The sequence below is a fragment of the Triturus cristatus genome, chromosome 1_2, assembly GCF_964204655.1.
Source record: "Triturus cristatus chromosome 1_2, aTriCri1.1, whole genome shotgun sequence".
In the NCBI taxonomy this organism is placed as follows: domain Eukaryota; kingdom Metazoa; phylum Chordata; class Amphibia; order Caudata; family Salamandridae; genus Triturus; species Triturus cristatus.
Genome location: NC_140580.1, coordinates 319,311,145 through 319,327,351, shown reverse-complemented (window position 1 = coordinate 319,327,351; position 16,207 = coordinate 319,311,145). Strand labels below are relative to the sequence as shown.

The following is a 16,207-nucleotide window of genomic DNA, read 5'->3' as shown; positions in this document are numbered from 1 at the left end:
TTTAAAGCTTGGCATTCAGAGCCTGAACTACTAGGTGACAATGGCAATTATGAAGATGCTTTCAATGCAGTCAAAAATAGTATTCAATGTGAAGAGTTTCCCACAAATCGAATAATGTTAAATGATTAAATTCAACGAGAGGAAACAATTGTTATAGAGGTTGCAAAGGATTGTTCACAAAACAGCCAGAGCTCAGGGTCCAATAGTCAAGATCTACTTAGCCAGCCTATCATTGAGAATGAGGCTTTAATACTTATGAATGAAGTGGAAAATGCTATGAGCCAAGTAAGGAACATTTATTTCTCAACTGAATCAGGAAAACTAAAAACATTTGCGCAAATAAGAAAATCTGTAGAGCGTGGACTCCTGCATGCAAAATTTGAATGTTCATGTAGAATATTGCAGCTTACACTTCTCAATGTTAGTGGTCGGGCGGGTACAGGAAAAATTTTCTATTTAAAGTGGTGACAGCTTTAATTTACAGGAAGACTAGTTGTGATCTTTCATGTGTTGTGACTGCTCCTACTGGACTAGCTGCTCACAGTATTAAAGGAATCACATTGCCAGACTACTTGTGTTACCTGTGTAACATGACAACAAACTAGGATAGGAGAAGTCCTCAGAACTTACTATGATGATCTGTTTGGTGGTAAACATGTCATAGTTTTTTGTGACCTTCTACAGTTGACATCTATCAAAGTTTAACTAGTATTTAAGAAATGTCTTCAAGAAGAGCCTAAAAAGTCATTAGGGATTATTGGAAATGTTAACATGGTTCCATTTTCAGTACACTGAGTCGACTCAAAATATGAGACAAGCCGCAGATGTGTAGTATGGCAATATATTAAAAGACATGAGAACAGAAATTATCAGGAAAGAAGCCAAGAAACTCTTGCGTTTCACATGGTTAGGTCTCTGTTTCCACACAATGACTCATGAGCTTCTGTAATGCAAGATCTTATAGAATGCCACAAATAGATCTCTTGACTGGGGGTGAATGTTTTGATTTGTTCTGTATTCCGTCCATCAATTGTGTGTCTTTTGCTTTCTCACCCTAAGTGGCCAGGTATGCCCAGACGTGGGTCCTGGGCTCACTGTGCCACTGGAATCAAGCTATCCTGGCTGAAGAGGGGTGACACCCCGAAACCAGTCAAAGGATGCTTGTTTCCCATCCAGAGAGGACCTGGCTTGGCAGTTCGGGCAGTTCGGGCTGGACTGTTCCCATGAGGCACAGGGTCAAGACTGATTTTCATATGGCCAGGTCTAAACTGGGGTGGCATGGTGAGCAAAAGAATGATGGATTTACCCAGATCTCTTGACTGGGGGGGAATGTTTTGATTTGTTCTGCATTCCGTCCATCAATTGTGTGTCTTTTACAAATAGATTGTGTGCCTCATGCCAACATTAAACGAGTGTGCTCAATTTAACTTAGAAATGCCTCATTTGGAAAAACAAGACTTTGTGAGTCTTAATAGTAAATATAAAATGGAACATCAAGGTTTAAATTTACCACTATGCCAATCAGTGGTAAAGAAACTGGAATCACTAGAGAAAACAGTTTCCCGTACAGCTGTTTTAGAAAAGACTCTAAAACTGTGACAAAATTGCTGAATAATTTTGCGATAATCTGAACGTCGAGGAGGGATTAGTGAATGGTGAAATGGGGAATGTGATAGATTTAATTACATATCCCAATAGAGGAGAGTATGAATATATATTTTGATGTCATCAATGATGTCATTTCAGATGTCATCAGTGAAGACATAAATGATGTCAAAGAACATGTCATGAGTGATGTAAAATTGAGGTCATAAGCAGAGCATGAAGGGGCGCAAGTTATAGTTGGCTCTGCGAACTATGACTGTTGAATTTCAATTTTTTTTTGTTCAAATCGTTAATGTTGTCATTGACATTCACCTAACTATAATGTTACTTTAACCTTTGTATTTTTTGGTGAGTTTCTAAGTTTTAAAAAAAACAAAAACAGATCTTTATATCACACCAAAGTATTATGTTACTTTAACCATTGTGTTTTTTCGGTGTATATAAGTATATTACAGATTGGCCGTAGCCGCTATATAGTTATAGTTAAATTTCTTAGGTATAGGAATTCCTCAGGATTTTCCTCGCTAATAACTTTGTCCCCGTTTGATGAATCGCCACAAAACCTTCCAGACCTATAGCTTTTTCTACATTGGCAGAGGATCTGGAGTTTCCCAGTGATTGGTCAAGGGGGTGCAAAGGTAAAGGGGTCCCAAAATTAATTTTTTTACTAATGCATTTTCCATAAACTTTTGTATCGAATGTAACGCAGTCGCAGCAGTTTTGCAAAATTTCGCAGTATTTCACAAAAAAATCATGGTACATATGGATGCCATGGCATTATGTGATTGGTTAATGACTGCCTTTACAAAAATGTCACTGTGTTCTGCGATACACCCTTAGATATAGGAAAGTATTAGATATGATATTTCTTCCCTACCTGTTACCAGTTAATTAAAGTGCTAATAGGTAGAACAATTATTTTTAAGTTTCTTTTTTTTTTAAAAACTTTTTTTATTGTCAAAAAGAAATTCATTTACAATTCTGATCCGCAATAATACAAAATACAAGGATGAAGAAAAAATAAAACAGATACCAAAGTGGTGGTAAAAAATAAGATAATAATGCAGTGTGAGTCTAAGTTAAGGTGTCGGAATTCGATTTACAAGTTAACATCTAGAAATGAGTGCTTAACACAGATACACAAATTTACTGAAAATCAGGAAAAACAGATAATAAACAAAAGAAATGGATCCTAATCTCCTAAAACCATCAGCCTATGCATCGTCTAAACAGCCCCATATAGAATCAAATTTTTGTAAGACGCGGATACCTCTTTCTTTAGCTAGAGCCTTCTCTCTTTCGCCAATTTCCCTTTCAATTACCCACCACTCTGTTACTGAGGGAGGCTTAGTTGAAATCCAGGCTCTAGCTATCGCCAGCTGGGCAGCAAGTAACATGATTGCAATTATAAATTTATGCTCGCCACCATCCTCTTTGTAACCGAGCATTTTCTCAGCTATCGTAAATGTATATTCCACCCCAAGTCGGAGTTTAATAACAAATAGTATCTTCTGCCAAAAAATACCTAAATCTGGGAATATAACAAACATATGAATCATATCATCTGTGAAGAGCCCACACTTGGGGCAGTTACACCACGCCCCCCCCATTACCCCCCCTTGAGACCATCTAGCGATCTTCTCCGGTGTATAATAAAGTGTACAGATCGTCCAAAATTATTGCAGTCGTAAATTGACCGAGTGTACCAAGGGTGCTATGATATTAAAAGCAGTCTTTACCTCCCCTATGGTAATATTTATCCCCAAGGTCTCACTCCATCTTGACGCTAATTTTTCACAGCCATCAAATCTGAACTGACAAAGAGATCGATACATCCAACTGATGGCTGCCTGCCGGTTCTGAGCACACAAGCACTCCCAAACCTCTGAGCTTGAGACACTCCGGATAGCAAGGTATCTAATGAGATAATCCCTGACCTGAAGATATTTAAAAAAACATCCGTTGGGTGACACCAAAAGTAAGTTGTAGATTCTCAAGTGATTTAAAACCATTACAATCGTACAGCTGCCCCAGGTAATGGACTCCCTGCTTCGCCCACTGCTGGCCCGCAGAATCCTGAAATATCCCGGGAAACATCGGGTTACCCCAGAGAGGGAGCTTATCATGTATTAGAGATAAAGAAGATCTAGCCATAATGCCCTACCATATATAAGCACAATCTCTAATAGTCTTGAACCGTACCCTTTAAAATAGTTAGGATCATTACTTCGATATAAGAACATCCAGCTCTCTGGACCAAGAACAAGCCAATGCCAAAAATCCACTTTCCCCGGGTTCAAGAGGCTGCGCAGACGACCGATAAATGCAGACCAAAAATACAACTTAAAGTCGGGGAATTCTACACCCCCCTGATTATACGGAAGCTTCATTAATCCCATAGCACGTCTTGACTTCTTATACCCCCAAATGAAGCTACTTAAAACCCCATCCAGTTTGCTAAAAAAAAGATTAGGAATGCGCAACGGGATCAACCGAATTAAGTACAAAAATGTAGGTAGTATCTTCATCTTAATGGTGTTACACCTACCCAAAATACTGATAGGAAGCTTGTGCCACAATTTCAGTTATTAGTAATAGTAGCTAAGAGAGGATCATAATTTAATAGATGAATAAGTTCGACCTTGGGCAATATACAAACCCCTAAATACCTAGCAGTCGGGCAAATGCCTTTTAACAGAGATTCCGGTTGAAATTTAAGAAGGACTTGCGTTTTATTAATAGTTAATTTATGGCCCAAAAAGAGGCCAAACTTCTTAGCTTCCATATTGATACCCTCTATTGCCGAACTTGGATCAGCCGAAAAAATAGCTATATCGTCCGCATACGCAGTGAGTTTCAACAGGCATTGCCCAAAATTCAGCGGACAAATCCTGACATTAGCCAGGAGTGCCCTAATAAATGGCTCAATATAGAGAGCAAATAGGAGGGGAGAGAGGGGAAAGCCCTGTCTAGTACCAAAGCAAATGAAGAAAGGGGCTGTTTGAACATTACCATAAAGCAATCTAGCCATAGGACTGTGATACATAGCTTGAACCCGTTTCCGAAATTTCTCCCTAACCCCATATGCAGTAAGTTGCCCAAGTATATATTCCCAAGCCACCCGGTCAAATGCTTTTTCTGCATCTAATCACACCATGCCCAGGTTAGTTTTTAACTTCCCTGCAGCATCAAAAGCCACCTCTGCCGTGTTGACATGGGCAGTGGTATCTCTCCCTTGTATAAATCGGTGCTGCTGGGAAGAAACCAGGCCGGCCATCATAGGGGCTAACCAGGTGGCAAGTATCTTGGCAAAGACCTTAGCATCTGCATTAATGAGAGAGATTGGGCGATAAGAAGCCCGTTCCTCCGATGCCTTATCCTTTAAAAAAACAAATATTATATTAGCAATATTCCATGAGTTTGGAACTCGACCGGTTGCCCCAATTTGCTAATTACCTCTCTTAGCAACGGGGCCACCACACTTTTACAGCTCTTATAAAATTCAGCAGGGATAGTATCCTCCCCGGTCACCTTCCCCAGTGGGAGCCCCCCTATTGCTTCCTCAATTTCCTCCAATGTAATTTCCTGCTCTAATAAGAGCGAGTCTTCATCCGCCAACACCGGGTGGTTATTCTCTTCCAGATAACCCTGCATATTTGTCAGATCTTGAGCAGCATCTGGAGAGTATAGTTGCTGATAAAAAATAGAAAATTGATCAGCAATATCCTGTGGGCTTCTATATAATGTACCCCCCTCGCCCTTAATGGTTTTGATCGTCATCTTAAGGCAATTATCCTTAAGCTGGTGAGCAAGTATTTTCCCTATTTGATCTCCATACTCGTATTGCAGTGTCTTATGCTTAATGAAGCTCGCGCTACCTTCTGTTTTAAAACCCTGGTCATCGCCACCCTGTGCTCTTCTAAAGAGGCATACAAAGAATCCTGGTCTACTACCCCCTGCCGGACCGCCTCAGCATGCTGGAGTTCGCTGGCTATAAGCTTTTGAAAGGCTTCCTCTGCTAACTTCTCTCGTTCTATATTCTGATGGTAGACAAACTGCTGGGTAACTCCATGAATATATGCCTTCATTGCATCCCATACCATAAAAGGGGAGGCAGACCCCAGGTTATCTTCCAAATATTCCGATAATTTTTTTGCAATAAAAACCAGATACTCAGAATCCGTAAAAAGATAACGCGGAGAAGAAAAGAGTCGAGATGTTTTAGGCCCAGAAATAACCCGGAAAGATAGTAATATAGGGTTCTGGTCAGATGTAATCCGAGGACACGCCTCCATGTTCGAGCGTAATAAAATGCTATCTGAGATCCATGCCATATCGATCATGGAATACTGTCTATGTGGTGTGGAATAATATGTATAACCTGGTGTTGTTGGAAATAGAGAACGCCACGCATCCTGCAGCGAGTGCAGACGCCCTAATTCTAAAATGGAAGCTCTCACCTTCCCCATCCTAGAAGTGAGTGCCCGACTAGTTGAATCTATAGCATAATCAATGACACAGTTAAAATCGCCCATTACTACTAACTCCCCCTGCCACCCCAATAATTGCAGACAAATAAAGTCAAAAAGGGCCGGATCATCCACGTTGGGACCATACATACACAGAACACATATTTCACACTGTTTAATCTCAATTTGAGCCAGAGCCCACCTCCCCCTTTGAGCGGCTAATACCTTATGAACTTGACAGTGCAATGTCTTAGAAACCATAATAGCAGTACCCCTTATCGACACATTCTGTGAAGTGCACATTACATTCTGAAAGCCCAATTGATTAAGAAGAATTCGGTCCTTATATGCTAAATGTGTCTCTGAAAGGAGTACTATATGAGGTTTATATGCCCTAAGCTCCTCCCGTACTAATTGTCCTTTAGATCCTCTGTTTAATCTTGACACATTCCAAGACAAGCACCTAATCATTGCCATATCCCTTCATATATACAGCATACCTCAACTCAGAAAAATAAAAATCTTCCTTTCCCCACCTACTCAAAAAAACCATAAAAGAGGGGGAAGGAAGATAGCGGACAAGTGCCGCCTCGTCTCGGACGCACCAGGAGAGACTCCCGGCCTGCCCGCCTATCGCTATGTATGTCGCGCATATCGTAAAAAGGAAGAAAAAAAGAGCGCTAGACAACCAAAACGGGAAGATTACCTGCATTTGGAAGAAGGCTTGTTGACACGATGAGAGCGGCTATGGCTGTACTCGGCGGGTCTGGTGGCTCAGGCTGATTCCCGACACCAACACGGATGCTTGGACCAATGAGGAACTTCCAACGGCTGTGGCTGTCTTTGCGGCTGGTGTGGTGGTCAGCGGGCTCCTGTCGCTCCTGCGGCTTAGGGATCTATTGGTCGAGTCTGGCTATCCCTGCTGGCCTTGCCGTGGAAAACACACCAGTGAGAAGGATGGCGCCACCTAAGACTACGGTGAAGCTAACCCGGGCTACTAGGGCTGCAGGCGCCCAAGGAACTTCACTGGGCGAAGAGACTGCGGCAGCGGCGATTATAAAAACCGGCGCAAAAGGAGGTATGTCACGGGTTGGCAAACCCACACTTCATTTGTTACAAGCAGGGAAAGCTGCTGAACTTATCTCCCTGGGGGAAGTCGTGGTTCAAACGGCTGATGCTATAGCAATAGAGAGAATTTTGGGTAGTGCCAGCAAGAATGGCAAGAATGTTGCGCAGGAGGGATCCCCTAATAATAGTTCTTCTCCAGAGGCGCTTTCAGTGCAAACAAGAGATACTTTGTTCTCTTTTGCAGCACCAGTAGAATCGGTGGCTGATGCTGCTGGCCTGGGGAATGTGTCTGCCCTGAATCATATGGAGGCCCAGGTGTCAGGGGAGACCCCGGTTATTATGGATAAGCCAATATTGGAAAGGGCTGATGCATCTACAGCGAGTGAAAATTTACGGGTTGATGGCGGCGAGAGCCCCATTTTTATTTCCCAGGACCCTGATATTCTTAGTCCAGAGGTGGAGGGTGACATATCCGATGACCCCGCTAAGGCCCAGGGGTCTCCTCCTATATATATGGATCAGGGCGCTAAACCAAAAACAGGGAATCAACTGACGCTGGATGCCACGATCATTAGGAGGGGGGGAAACAGACGGGGGCCGCAACGTACTCCTAACCCCTCTATTGAGAATAAGAAAGAAAAACCCAAGGCGGTTAAACTTCGCAAGAAGGGGACAGACTTGCAGCAAAGCAGTTGGTACAACAGCTCTGCTTTGCGCTGGAGAACTTGCCTGGAGAGTAGCCCTTTACGTAAGTGGGTTCAAGCAAAGGGAGAGGTTAAGTTCTTAAACTCTCGGCTGTCTGGCTCCGTCTGTAGTTCCGATTCTGGTCTGAAAAATGGGCAGCGTAGGGTGAGCTCTAGCAACCAGGAGATCCATTTAACAGCTGGCAGGTCTGAGGTATCAACTATGATGAATCATTTAATTCAGAACTCTCCAGGGACTGAGACTTTGCCAAATGGTGAAACGGCGCTGGAGTTAGGGGGCACGACAAGGGCAAACATGCTCGGTACAACAGACAGGGCAGAAGGTACCTGTTAAGGAGCCGACACTCACTGTAATATTGCAGGCATTGCAAAAGCAAAGATGAGAAGCACAAGACTATCATGCCCAGATCAGAGCTGATTACCTCAGGATTCAACAGTAACTGAAGGAGGTGACTGGTACAGTGGCAGGAATAACAAGGGACGTCGCCGAGCTACAAACGGGGGTAGCAGAGACAGAGGAAATTATGACAACTATGGCTAAATCAGTTCAATCTCATGATTTGCAGCTTTTGGTCTGTCAAAATAAAATCGAAAATTTGGAAAACTGCCAATGTTGGAACGATCTAAGATTATTTGGGGTTCCGGAAGGCAAGGAGGGATCAGACCCTCGTGCCTATGTGGTCCAGCTTCTTCTAAAGGCCTTCCCGGACCTGTCAGATTGGGATTGTCAAGTCCAGAGGACGCATAGGTTGCCCTTAACTTTGCAGAGACCCAGCTCCCGGTACACCCGACCCATTCTGATTTTCTGGGGACATTTTTGTTAAGGCAGGCGATATCCTTGAAGGCTCGGCCTGGTTCTCCAATAGTTGTTGACTCTTTTTCCTTATTTGTTAGATCTGATTTAAGTTGTGTGACAATGGAGAAAAGGTGGGAAATGAGGCATCTTATCGATCCTATTAAAGCAGAAGGGCCAGAAGTTTTTTTGCAGGAACCGGCTCGGCTCAAAGTTGTCAAGGATGGGCCCTCACAATTTCTTTTGACGGATATAGAGGCTAAACAAGCGTTGAATAAGTGGCAGATGGCCAGAGCACCTGGCAGGACTGATGGTGTTTAGCATTTCTTAGCATTCTTTAAAAAGCAAAGGGGCCAGAGATATGTGTTGTAGAATGGAGAAGGGATAGAGTTGGGGAGGTTGTTAAGGGCTAAAGTGCCTTTTCCTCTGGGATTATGCTGTTTCGGTTTTTCTTTTTCCCCCCCTTATCTCTCCTCCCTTATCTCTATTTTCTTGTAACTCTTTCCTGATTTAGGAAGGCGTATGCTCTAACCCTTTGCTATGTACTATTTAGAATCTTCTTTTGAGATCGGTGGGGCGCTGGCTGGGGCCGTCTTCATCGTGCGGTGAGATATTAGCTACCATAGCCAGCGGCAGCTTTTTTGGGAGGGTGATTCCTTCTTTAGGATACTGGGTGGGGGGTGGACGGTTGTTCATGGGGGGGTTTGGGGTGGGTGCACCTAAGGGTGAGGGGGTTGGAAAAAAAGAGAAAGTGTTTATAAGTTTCTATATATTTAAAAAACAAATGTACCGAGTACTGTGGTAATGCCCAGGAAGAACTGCAGTAAATTATATATATTAAAACATTAAAACTACATTGTATAACACTATATTTTACAAATATAGTATACTACAGTGTATTTTAAATTTCTAACATATTTATTTCTTTATAAAAATTCAACGGAGTACTGCCATAATACCTACAAATTTCCATACTAATTACAAATGGTTTTTTTCTTTTTTTAAGGAACGATTCTCAGTAAAGTGCTGTAAAAACAGCAGCAGAGAGGAGGGTGGGCTGTCTACGCACTATTTAAAGTGTGCATGTCTTTTTGGCTGGCTGTCTTGCGACGGCCAGCCACACATGTGCACTTTGAACATTTCTAACCCAGCTGTCTTAAGACAGCTGGGGTTAGAGCAACTGCAGACCTCCAGAGTGCTGTGAAACGCTGAGTGAGGTCGCTTACTTTAATCAGGGCACTGCTCTCATGCAGCATGAGAGCAATGCCAGAATTGGTCAATGGAGTTGCTGCATGCATACATTTCCTGTGGAAAGAAGAGGACTGGAGTATAGGACAGGAGCGGAGGACTGGAGCAGAGGACGTTGCGTTCGGTAAGTTTTATTTATTTTAATTTTATTTTCCATGTGCCTGCGTGCCCCCCGTAGATATCAGCCGCCACTGCCACTCCACTATATGGCACTCCACTATACGCTATTCCATTGTAATCCACTCCACTCTTTGGAACTATGCTTTATCCCACTCCACTCTACACAACTCCAGTCTATGTCACTCCACTGTTTATGACACCAGTCTATGCTATTCTTCTGTACGCAATTCCATTCTACGCCACTCCACTCTATGCTACTGCAATCTACACCATTCCTCTCTAAGCCATCACACTGTACATCAATCCACTATACGCTATTCCACTCTATGCCAATCCATGCCATTGAACTATACATCACTACATTCTACCTAACTCCACTGCACGCTACTCCATTCTACGCACTGCACTGTACTCTATTCCACTGTATGCTACTCCACTATAAGCCACTCCACTCTGTGCCACTCCACTCTAACGTATTCCAGTGTACACCACTCCACTGTACACCGTTCCACTGTACGCTACCCCACTGTACGCTATTTCATTTTACGCTACTCTACTGTACTCTGCTACACTATATGCCTCTCCACTCAACGCCACTCACTTGTATCCAGTCTATGGCACTTCATTCTACCACTATATTGCACTCTACTCTAATTCAGGCCACTGTACAATACTGTAATCCAGTTTGTGGAACTCTACAACACACCAGTCCAATCCACTGAATAACTCGCCACTTCACTCTACAACTCTTTACTCCACTGTATGCTATGCCAGCCCACTCTTCTCCACTCCACTTGACTCAACTGCACTCCACTTAATCCCACTCTATGGCACTATACAACACTCTACTCTACACCGCTCCATTTTACCCACTTTATTCCACTCTGTGCAACTCCACTGTACACAACTCTACTACACTCTGTGCCACTATACCATACTGAACTCCACTCTATGCCCCTAGACTACACTGTACAACCCTCTTCTCAACTCGATGCAACTACACTCTACTGTTCGACACATTACAACACTTTCTAATACTTTACGGCATATCACGCCACTGTACTGTACAAGATGCCACTCCAATTTATAACAGTTTACTCAACTCTTCGCTATGCCTCTCCACTCTAGTACACTCCAGGCCACTGTACAACACACACTACTCCACTTCACTCTAAACCACTCCACGTTACCCCACTCCACTCTTTAACACTCCACTATACGCCACTCAGCTCTACACCACTCCATTGTACGCCACTCCACTGTACGCTACTTCACTTTACCACACTTCACTCTACTACACTCTACAATACTACACTCGACGATATTCTCCTCCACTCTACTGTACCACACTCCACTTAAAGTCACTCCACTCAAAGATAGTAAACTCTACGATTTTAAACACATTTACATTGAAAAAATATTGAAATTAATGAGAAACCAAAGGTTAAACCTTTGTTATAGTTAGGAAAATTGTATTTATCTTTTCTATAGAAGCCAAACTTAAACTACACAAACATTACAAATTCTCCACTTATAGTTATACCATTAATTTATATTTTATGCACCACCTTTACCTTACTATAACTTTACTTATTCTTTATCTACAAACGTTAAATTGCACCAAATTTTAAAGTTCTAAACTCTTATACTTATACCATGAATATATAATTCACGCAACAATTCAAATTATTATAGCTTGCGGACCTCCATACACAATGAATTCAACTCAATATCACCACTACATTAACTATAACTTGCCACTCTACCATGCACTGGGCTCTCACAAATGATGTAATGTCATAAATGCTATTGTAAATACTATTATTTTCCATGGTATAAGTAATATAATATAAAAAGATATAAGTAGGGCATGAAGAAGGCGTGAGTTATATTTAATGTAGTGTAGCTATTGTGCGTAAGTTATCATAATTTGAAGGTGTTGAGTAAATTATATATTAAAGGTTAGAATTTTTTATTTTGTCATAGTTTAACTTTGTTTTGTAGATAAAGACTAAATAAAACTATAGGTATGTAAAGGTGGTGTGTGTATTATACATTAAATGTATAGTTATAGGTGTAGAATTTGTAATGTCTGTATAGTTTAGTTTGATTTGTATAGAAAGAATAAATAAAGTTTTTCTAACTATAACGAAAGGTTTACCCTTTGGTTTTATTTATTATTATATATATTTGTGTATATAATACACCTCCCAAAAAGCCAGAAGGTTTTGTTCTGCAATACAAGATGTTAATCTAAAGTACCTGAATGGATGTGCTACTTATCAGCAAAATATCGCTTTCGGAACAAATCCATTTCCTTCTTATCCTCAAGCCTGTTCTTGATATTACCATCCTAATATGATCGATTCTGATACATTTTGTCATTGATATATCCATAGTGAAATACTTGCCGCTCATATCCATAGTAAAATACTTGCCTTTCATACTGCCTTTGAAAGGCAAAATTGGATTATGGGGGCCCCCAATAAATAGTTTTGTCATCTTTGATGTCTTATCCTCTTCATCCCCCTTAAGTTTTAATTTGCCTTGAACTATTGAGATTCCTTTTCAAGCTGTCTTCATTCACACTGATGGATGGAAAAGAATTGTGGAACTTACCGTGCCTGCCCTTTCAATCTCATGACCCTCTACGTAACCCAAACTAACTAAAATATGTGATTGGGCCAAAGAATACAATTTATAGTCTCCTTCTGTAATTTAACATACTTTTTTAAAACAGGGACATTTTCTGCCCCTAGCCATGACGTATGGCCACGCTGGATGCATTGGTAGCATTACAGAACATTCATTTGTGGGGGCCCAGTCCCTAACGTTCAAATCAATAGTTTTCCTTCTATATCTTTCAAAGCTCAATTGGTGAGCCTTTTTCTCATTCCTGAAAGACAGCAACATTAGCTGACATAAAAATGACACATGTTTGAGGGCATCCACAAATTCAAGTGTGGTTGGTAGAGTCTTAGCTCAAAAACATATTATAGTTTTCACTCACGTACAATGCAGTCAAATGAGCACTACACACATTTATTTATTAACTTATTTAAGTATGTTTATAAAACTTCAATCCCTGCGTAAAAAACATTGCAGAGGGCTAGGGGACAAAAGGACAAACACAACACTTGATATATGGGTGGAGCTAAATATTTTGCTGATCCACCAGTAGCCAATAATAAGACCAGATGGGCATAAGAGATCACACACAGCAAAGTTCACTGCACTCAGTAATATCTCACAAATGTGAGTTATACGGAAAAGATTTGATTTGAAGCCCACTTGGCAAAACTGGTCCTAAGTGTCTGCCCAGTTTAAGGCAAGATATGAGGGTGAGCAGAAGGTAGCATAGAAGTCATACCTATCTAATTTCCGGTTGTCGGACCATTAATGTAGCTGAGGAGACAGGTTTTCAAAAGGTTCCTGAACCTCAAGACGTTCGCTAGATGCTTGAAAGAGAGAGAAAAGAAGTTGGAGAGGGTGCAAGATTGCACTTGAAGGGTGCTTCCTACCACATCTTTTAAGCCTGCAAGGGTATATATTAAAGGTGGCTGATCCCAGGTACCTGGTAAAATGGTAATAGAGGAAAACTTGGGTGATGTAGTGTGGGTACAGGGCCAATGAAAAACCTGTGTACTACACAACTGGACTTTAATTGGGATCTTTCTTTGAGCGTAATCCAGTGGTTTTTCTAGAAAGAGGGTGTAATATAGTCATGTTTTAGCCAAAATATGTGTCCGTTAGCAAATTCTTTACTTCAGGATTCAGATGTTGAAATATGCCACTTATACCTGAAAACTAGCAAAGTAAATGTTGAATTTGTGTCATAAGTGCCTTTGTCATTAAATCACTTAGCCTATTCTCGTCGTAACTCTTGTTTTCCGTAATCATCTCTTTGTGGTCCTTGTTTACAAATTTAATCTTGACTTATTACTATGAACAGGATATTTTACTATTGTAAGCAATTTGGTTTAAATTAACATTGTTATCACACCTATCCCCACCAACAATCTTCATGAAGGCCCTGTTCTTTCAAGAGTCACGCTACCACTTTTCTCACAATATGTTATTGCATTTTTATCCTTCAAATTGGACCTATAATTTTAGCCTCCTTAAAACAAGCAATCAGGGGAATACGACTATAGATTTTACATATCAGTTATAACATAGTTAATTTCTTCATGCTCCCACAGGAGTCTTCTTCAGTTGTAAAGAACCAACAATGTTACATTAGCAGCAGCAAGTATATTTACTTCCCTCTTGTGTGCTAGATCAGCTTTCGAAGCAATAGTTCATTATGATTGCCTTAAAGTTCTGGTACCACTTTCATATATGCTAATGCATATACCCAGGTTCAGAAATATATAGTTGAAGTGTTGTGGCTTTGTTTGATGTCCAGATCGTCTTGGCTTACTGTTTGACAATGTTCCGTTGCTGCTGACCCATAGATGCTTCTTTGAAATCATTGAAAACTGAATGTTTGCCCCTTGGAGTGGGCACCAGTTATTTCCTGTGTAATTCTGATCATTTTCCTTTCTGGCCGGTGTTATAAAGTCACACAGTTGCTCAAACTGAGTATTGAAATGCAATAATATGAGCGGTCAGCCTCTTCCTATGGATTTATCTTTTTGCATAGTAATTCCTTAATTCTAAAAATTAATGCACATCCAATGGCAGGATAATCTCAAGCAACTGAATATTTCTAGACACCTTTGTACTGTAAACAACATGGCATTTAAAGACCACAGTGATCTAAATAGATGCCCTAATAGTAGACCACTGCAGCCTTTTCTGGCATTGATATTTAATTCAAATACCCTTGTTTAAAACACACATGTTGTCAGGTGTCTATAACTGCACTGAATAGTCACTTTCATAAGGTTTTAGTAATCATTGTCTAACAATCTAGATAAAAACCCAACTATAATCCTTGAAAGTGTCGTAGACAACCGGTCAAACAACAACCTACAAAGCATTTATATAAAAGGGACTTAGAGGCATCAGTACCATTTTGACCAAGGGATTTCTTAATTTGTGGAAAGCTTTCCAATCATCTGTCTCTGGATAACACAAATCCGGTTAAGTTTGGTAGAGGATGGACCATTCCCTATTGGATCACAGACCCTTACGTCCTTCCTAATACACTTCCGTGCTATAGTAGCAGATACATCAATGTTATCCAAGGTGAAAAATGGGGGATCATGTGATATTTACTTTTTTGCCACAATAATATTGGTTCCCCTAAAATAAATCTGAGTTCCTGGCACAATCATTCTACTTACCCAGCTGTCCATTCCTAGAGTCATCGCACCCACAGTTCTCAAAGTCCCCCAGGCTGCAGTTCCGGGTCAGAGTGTACATCACTCCAGCAGAGCTGATGGCATGGACAAAAGCAGTTTCTCGGTTTGCTGCAATAAAAAGAGTAGAGGGAAAGTAGATTGAAATGTCCACAGTAAGCGACTGCTCTCCTCCATCATGTTCAGCAATCAAAGAAGACGCTGTGCCCCGTATCAAACATTTAGAGTGTCTGGATAGAAGGAAATCTGAAAGACTGTGGAACAGGTCGATCGTGAGCTCACAGAAACCTTCAGAGAAACTTACAGCCTTGAGTTCATTTTAAAATAAACACCAGGTAGTTTTCCATCCAAAATTAGGGGATGGTTGTGTTTATTTTATATCATAACATCACGCTGGGGATAGCACGGCCTGATAATGAGCAGTGCTGGACTCAGATTTTTGGCCCATGGTGGGGATCAGAGGGGAAGAACTGAATCACTGAGTAATTTAACTATTAAATAAAAGTCCTTGTTAACTAAATATTGGAACATGGAAACAACATTATGTTTCTAAATGCTTTTAAATGGAAGAAATTTAAAATGAAACATTAACTTCATGATTAAGTTAACTCTCTGTTTTAATTTTCTCCCATTTCAAAATGTCACATTAAAAAACAGCAAGCCGCTTGCTCCATCTGGCCACTAGACACTTCAATATTTATAATTGAGAAATAAAGTCATTATTTTAAATTGGAGAAATTTCAATTGAAGAAAAATATTTCTATGAAACATTAAGTATAAATTTGTTTTGCCCTTTCAACACAGCCAATTACTCTTAATGTTTTATGAAGCATGTTTCTTCACTTTTAAAGTCTACAGACTACTGGGGGCAAAATGCCTACTGTTTTCAAATGC

At 40.8% G+C, this 16,207-nt stretch overlaps 1 protein-coding gene across 1 annotated transcript in view; it reads right to left on the bottom strand.

Moving 5' to 3' along the window:
- The window catches only part of WNT8B (Wnt family member 8B), a 542,910-nt gene that overhangs the window by 134,993 nt on the left and 391,710 nt on the right, over positions 1–16,207 (bottom strand). Inside the window, exon 4 of the mRNA XM_085603883.1 lies at positions 15,299–15,424. Coding sequence (XP_085460009.1) covers positions 15,299–15,424 — 126 coding nt within the window. The remainder of the gene's footprint in view (positions 1–15,298; positions 15,425–16,207) is intronic.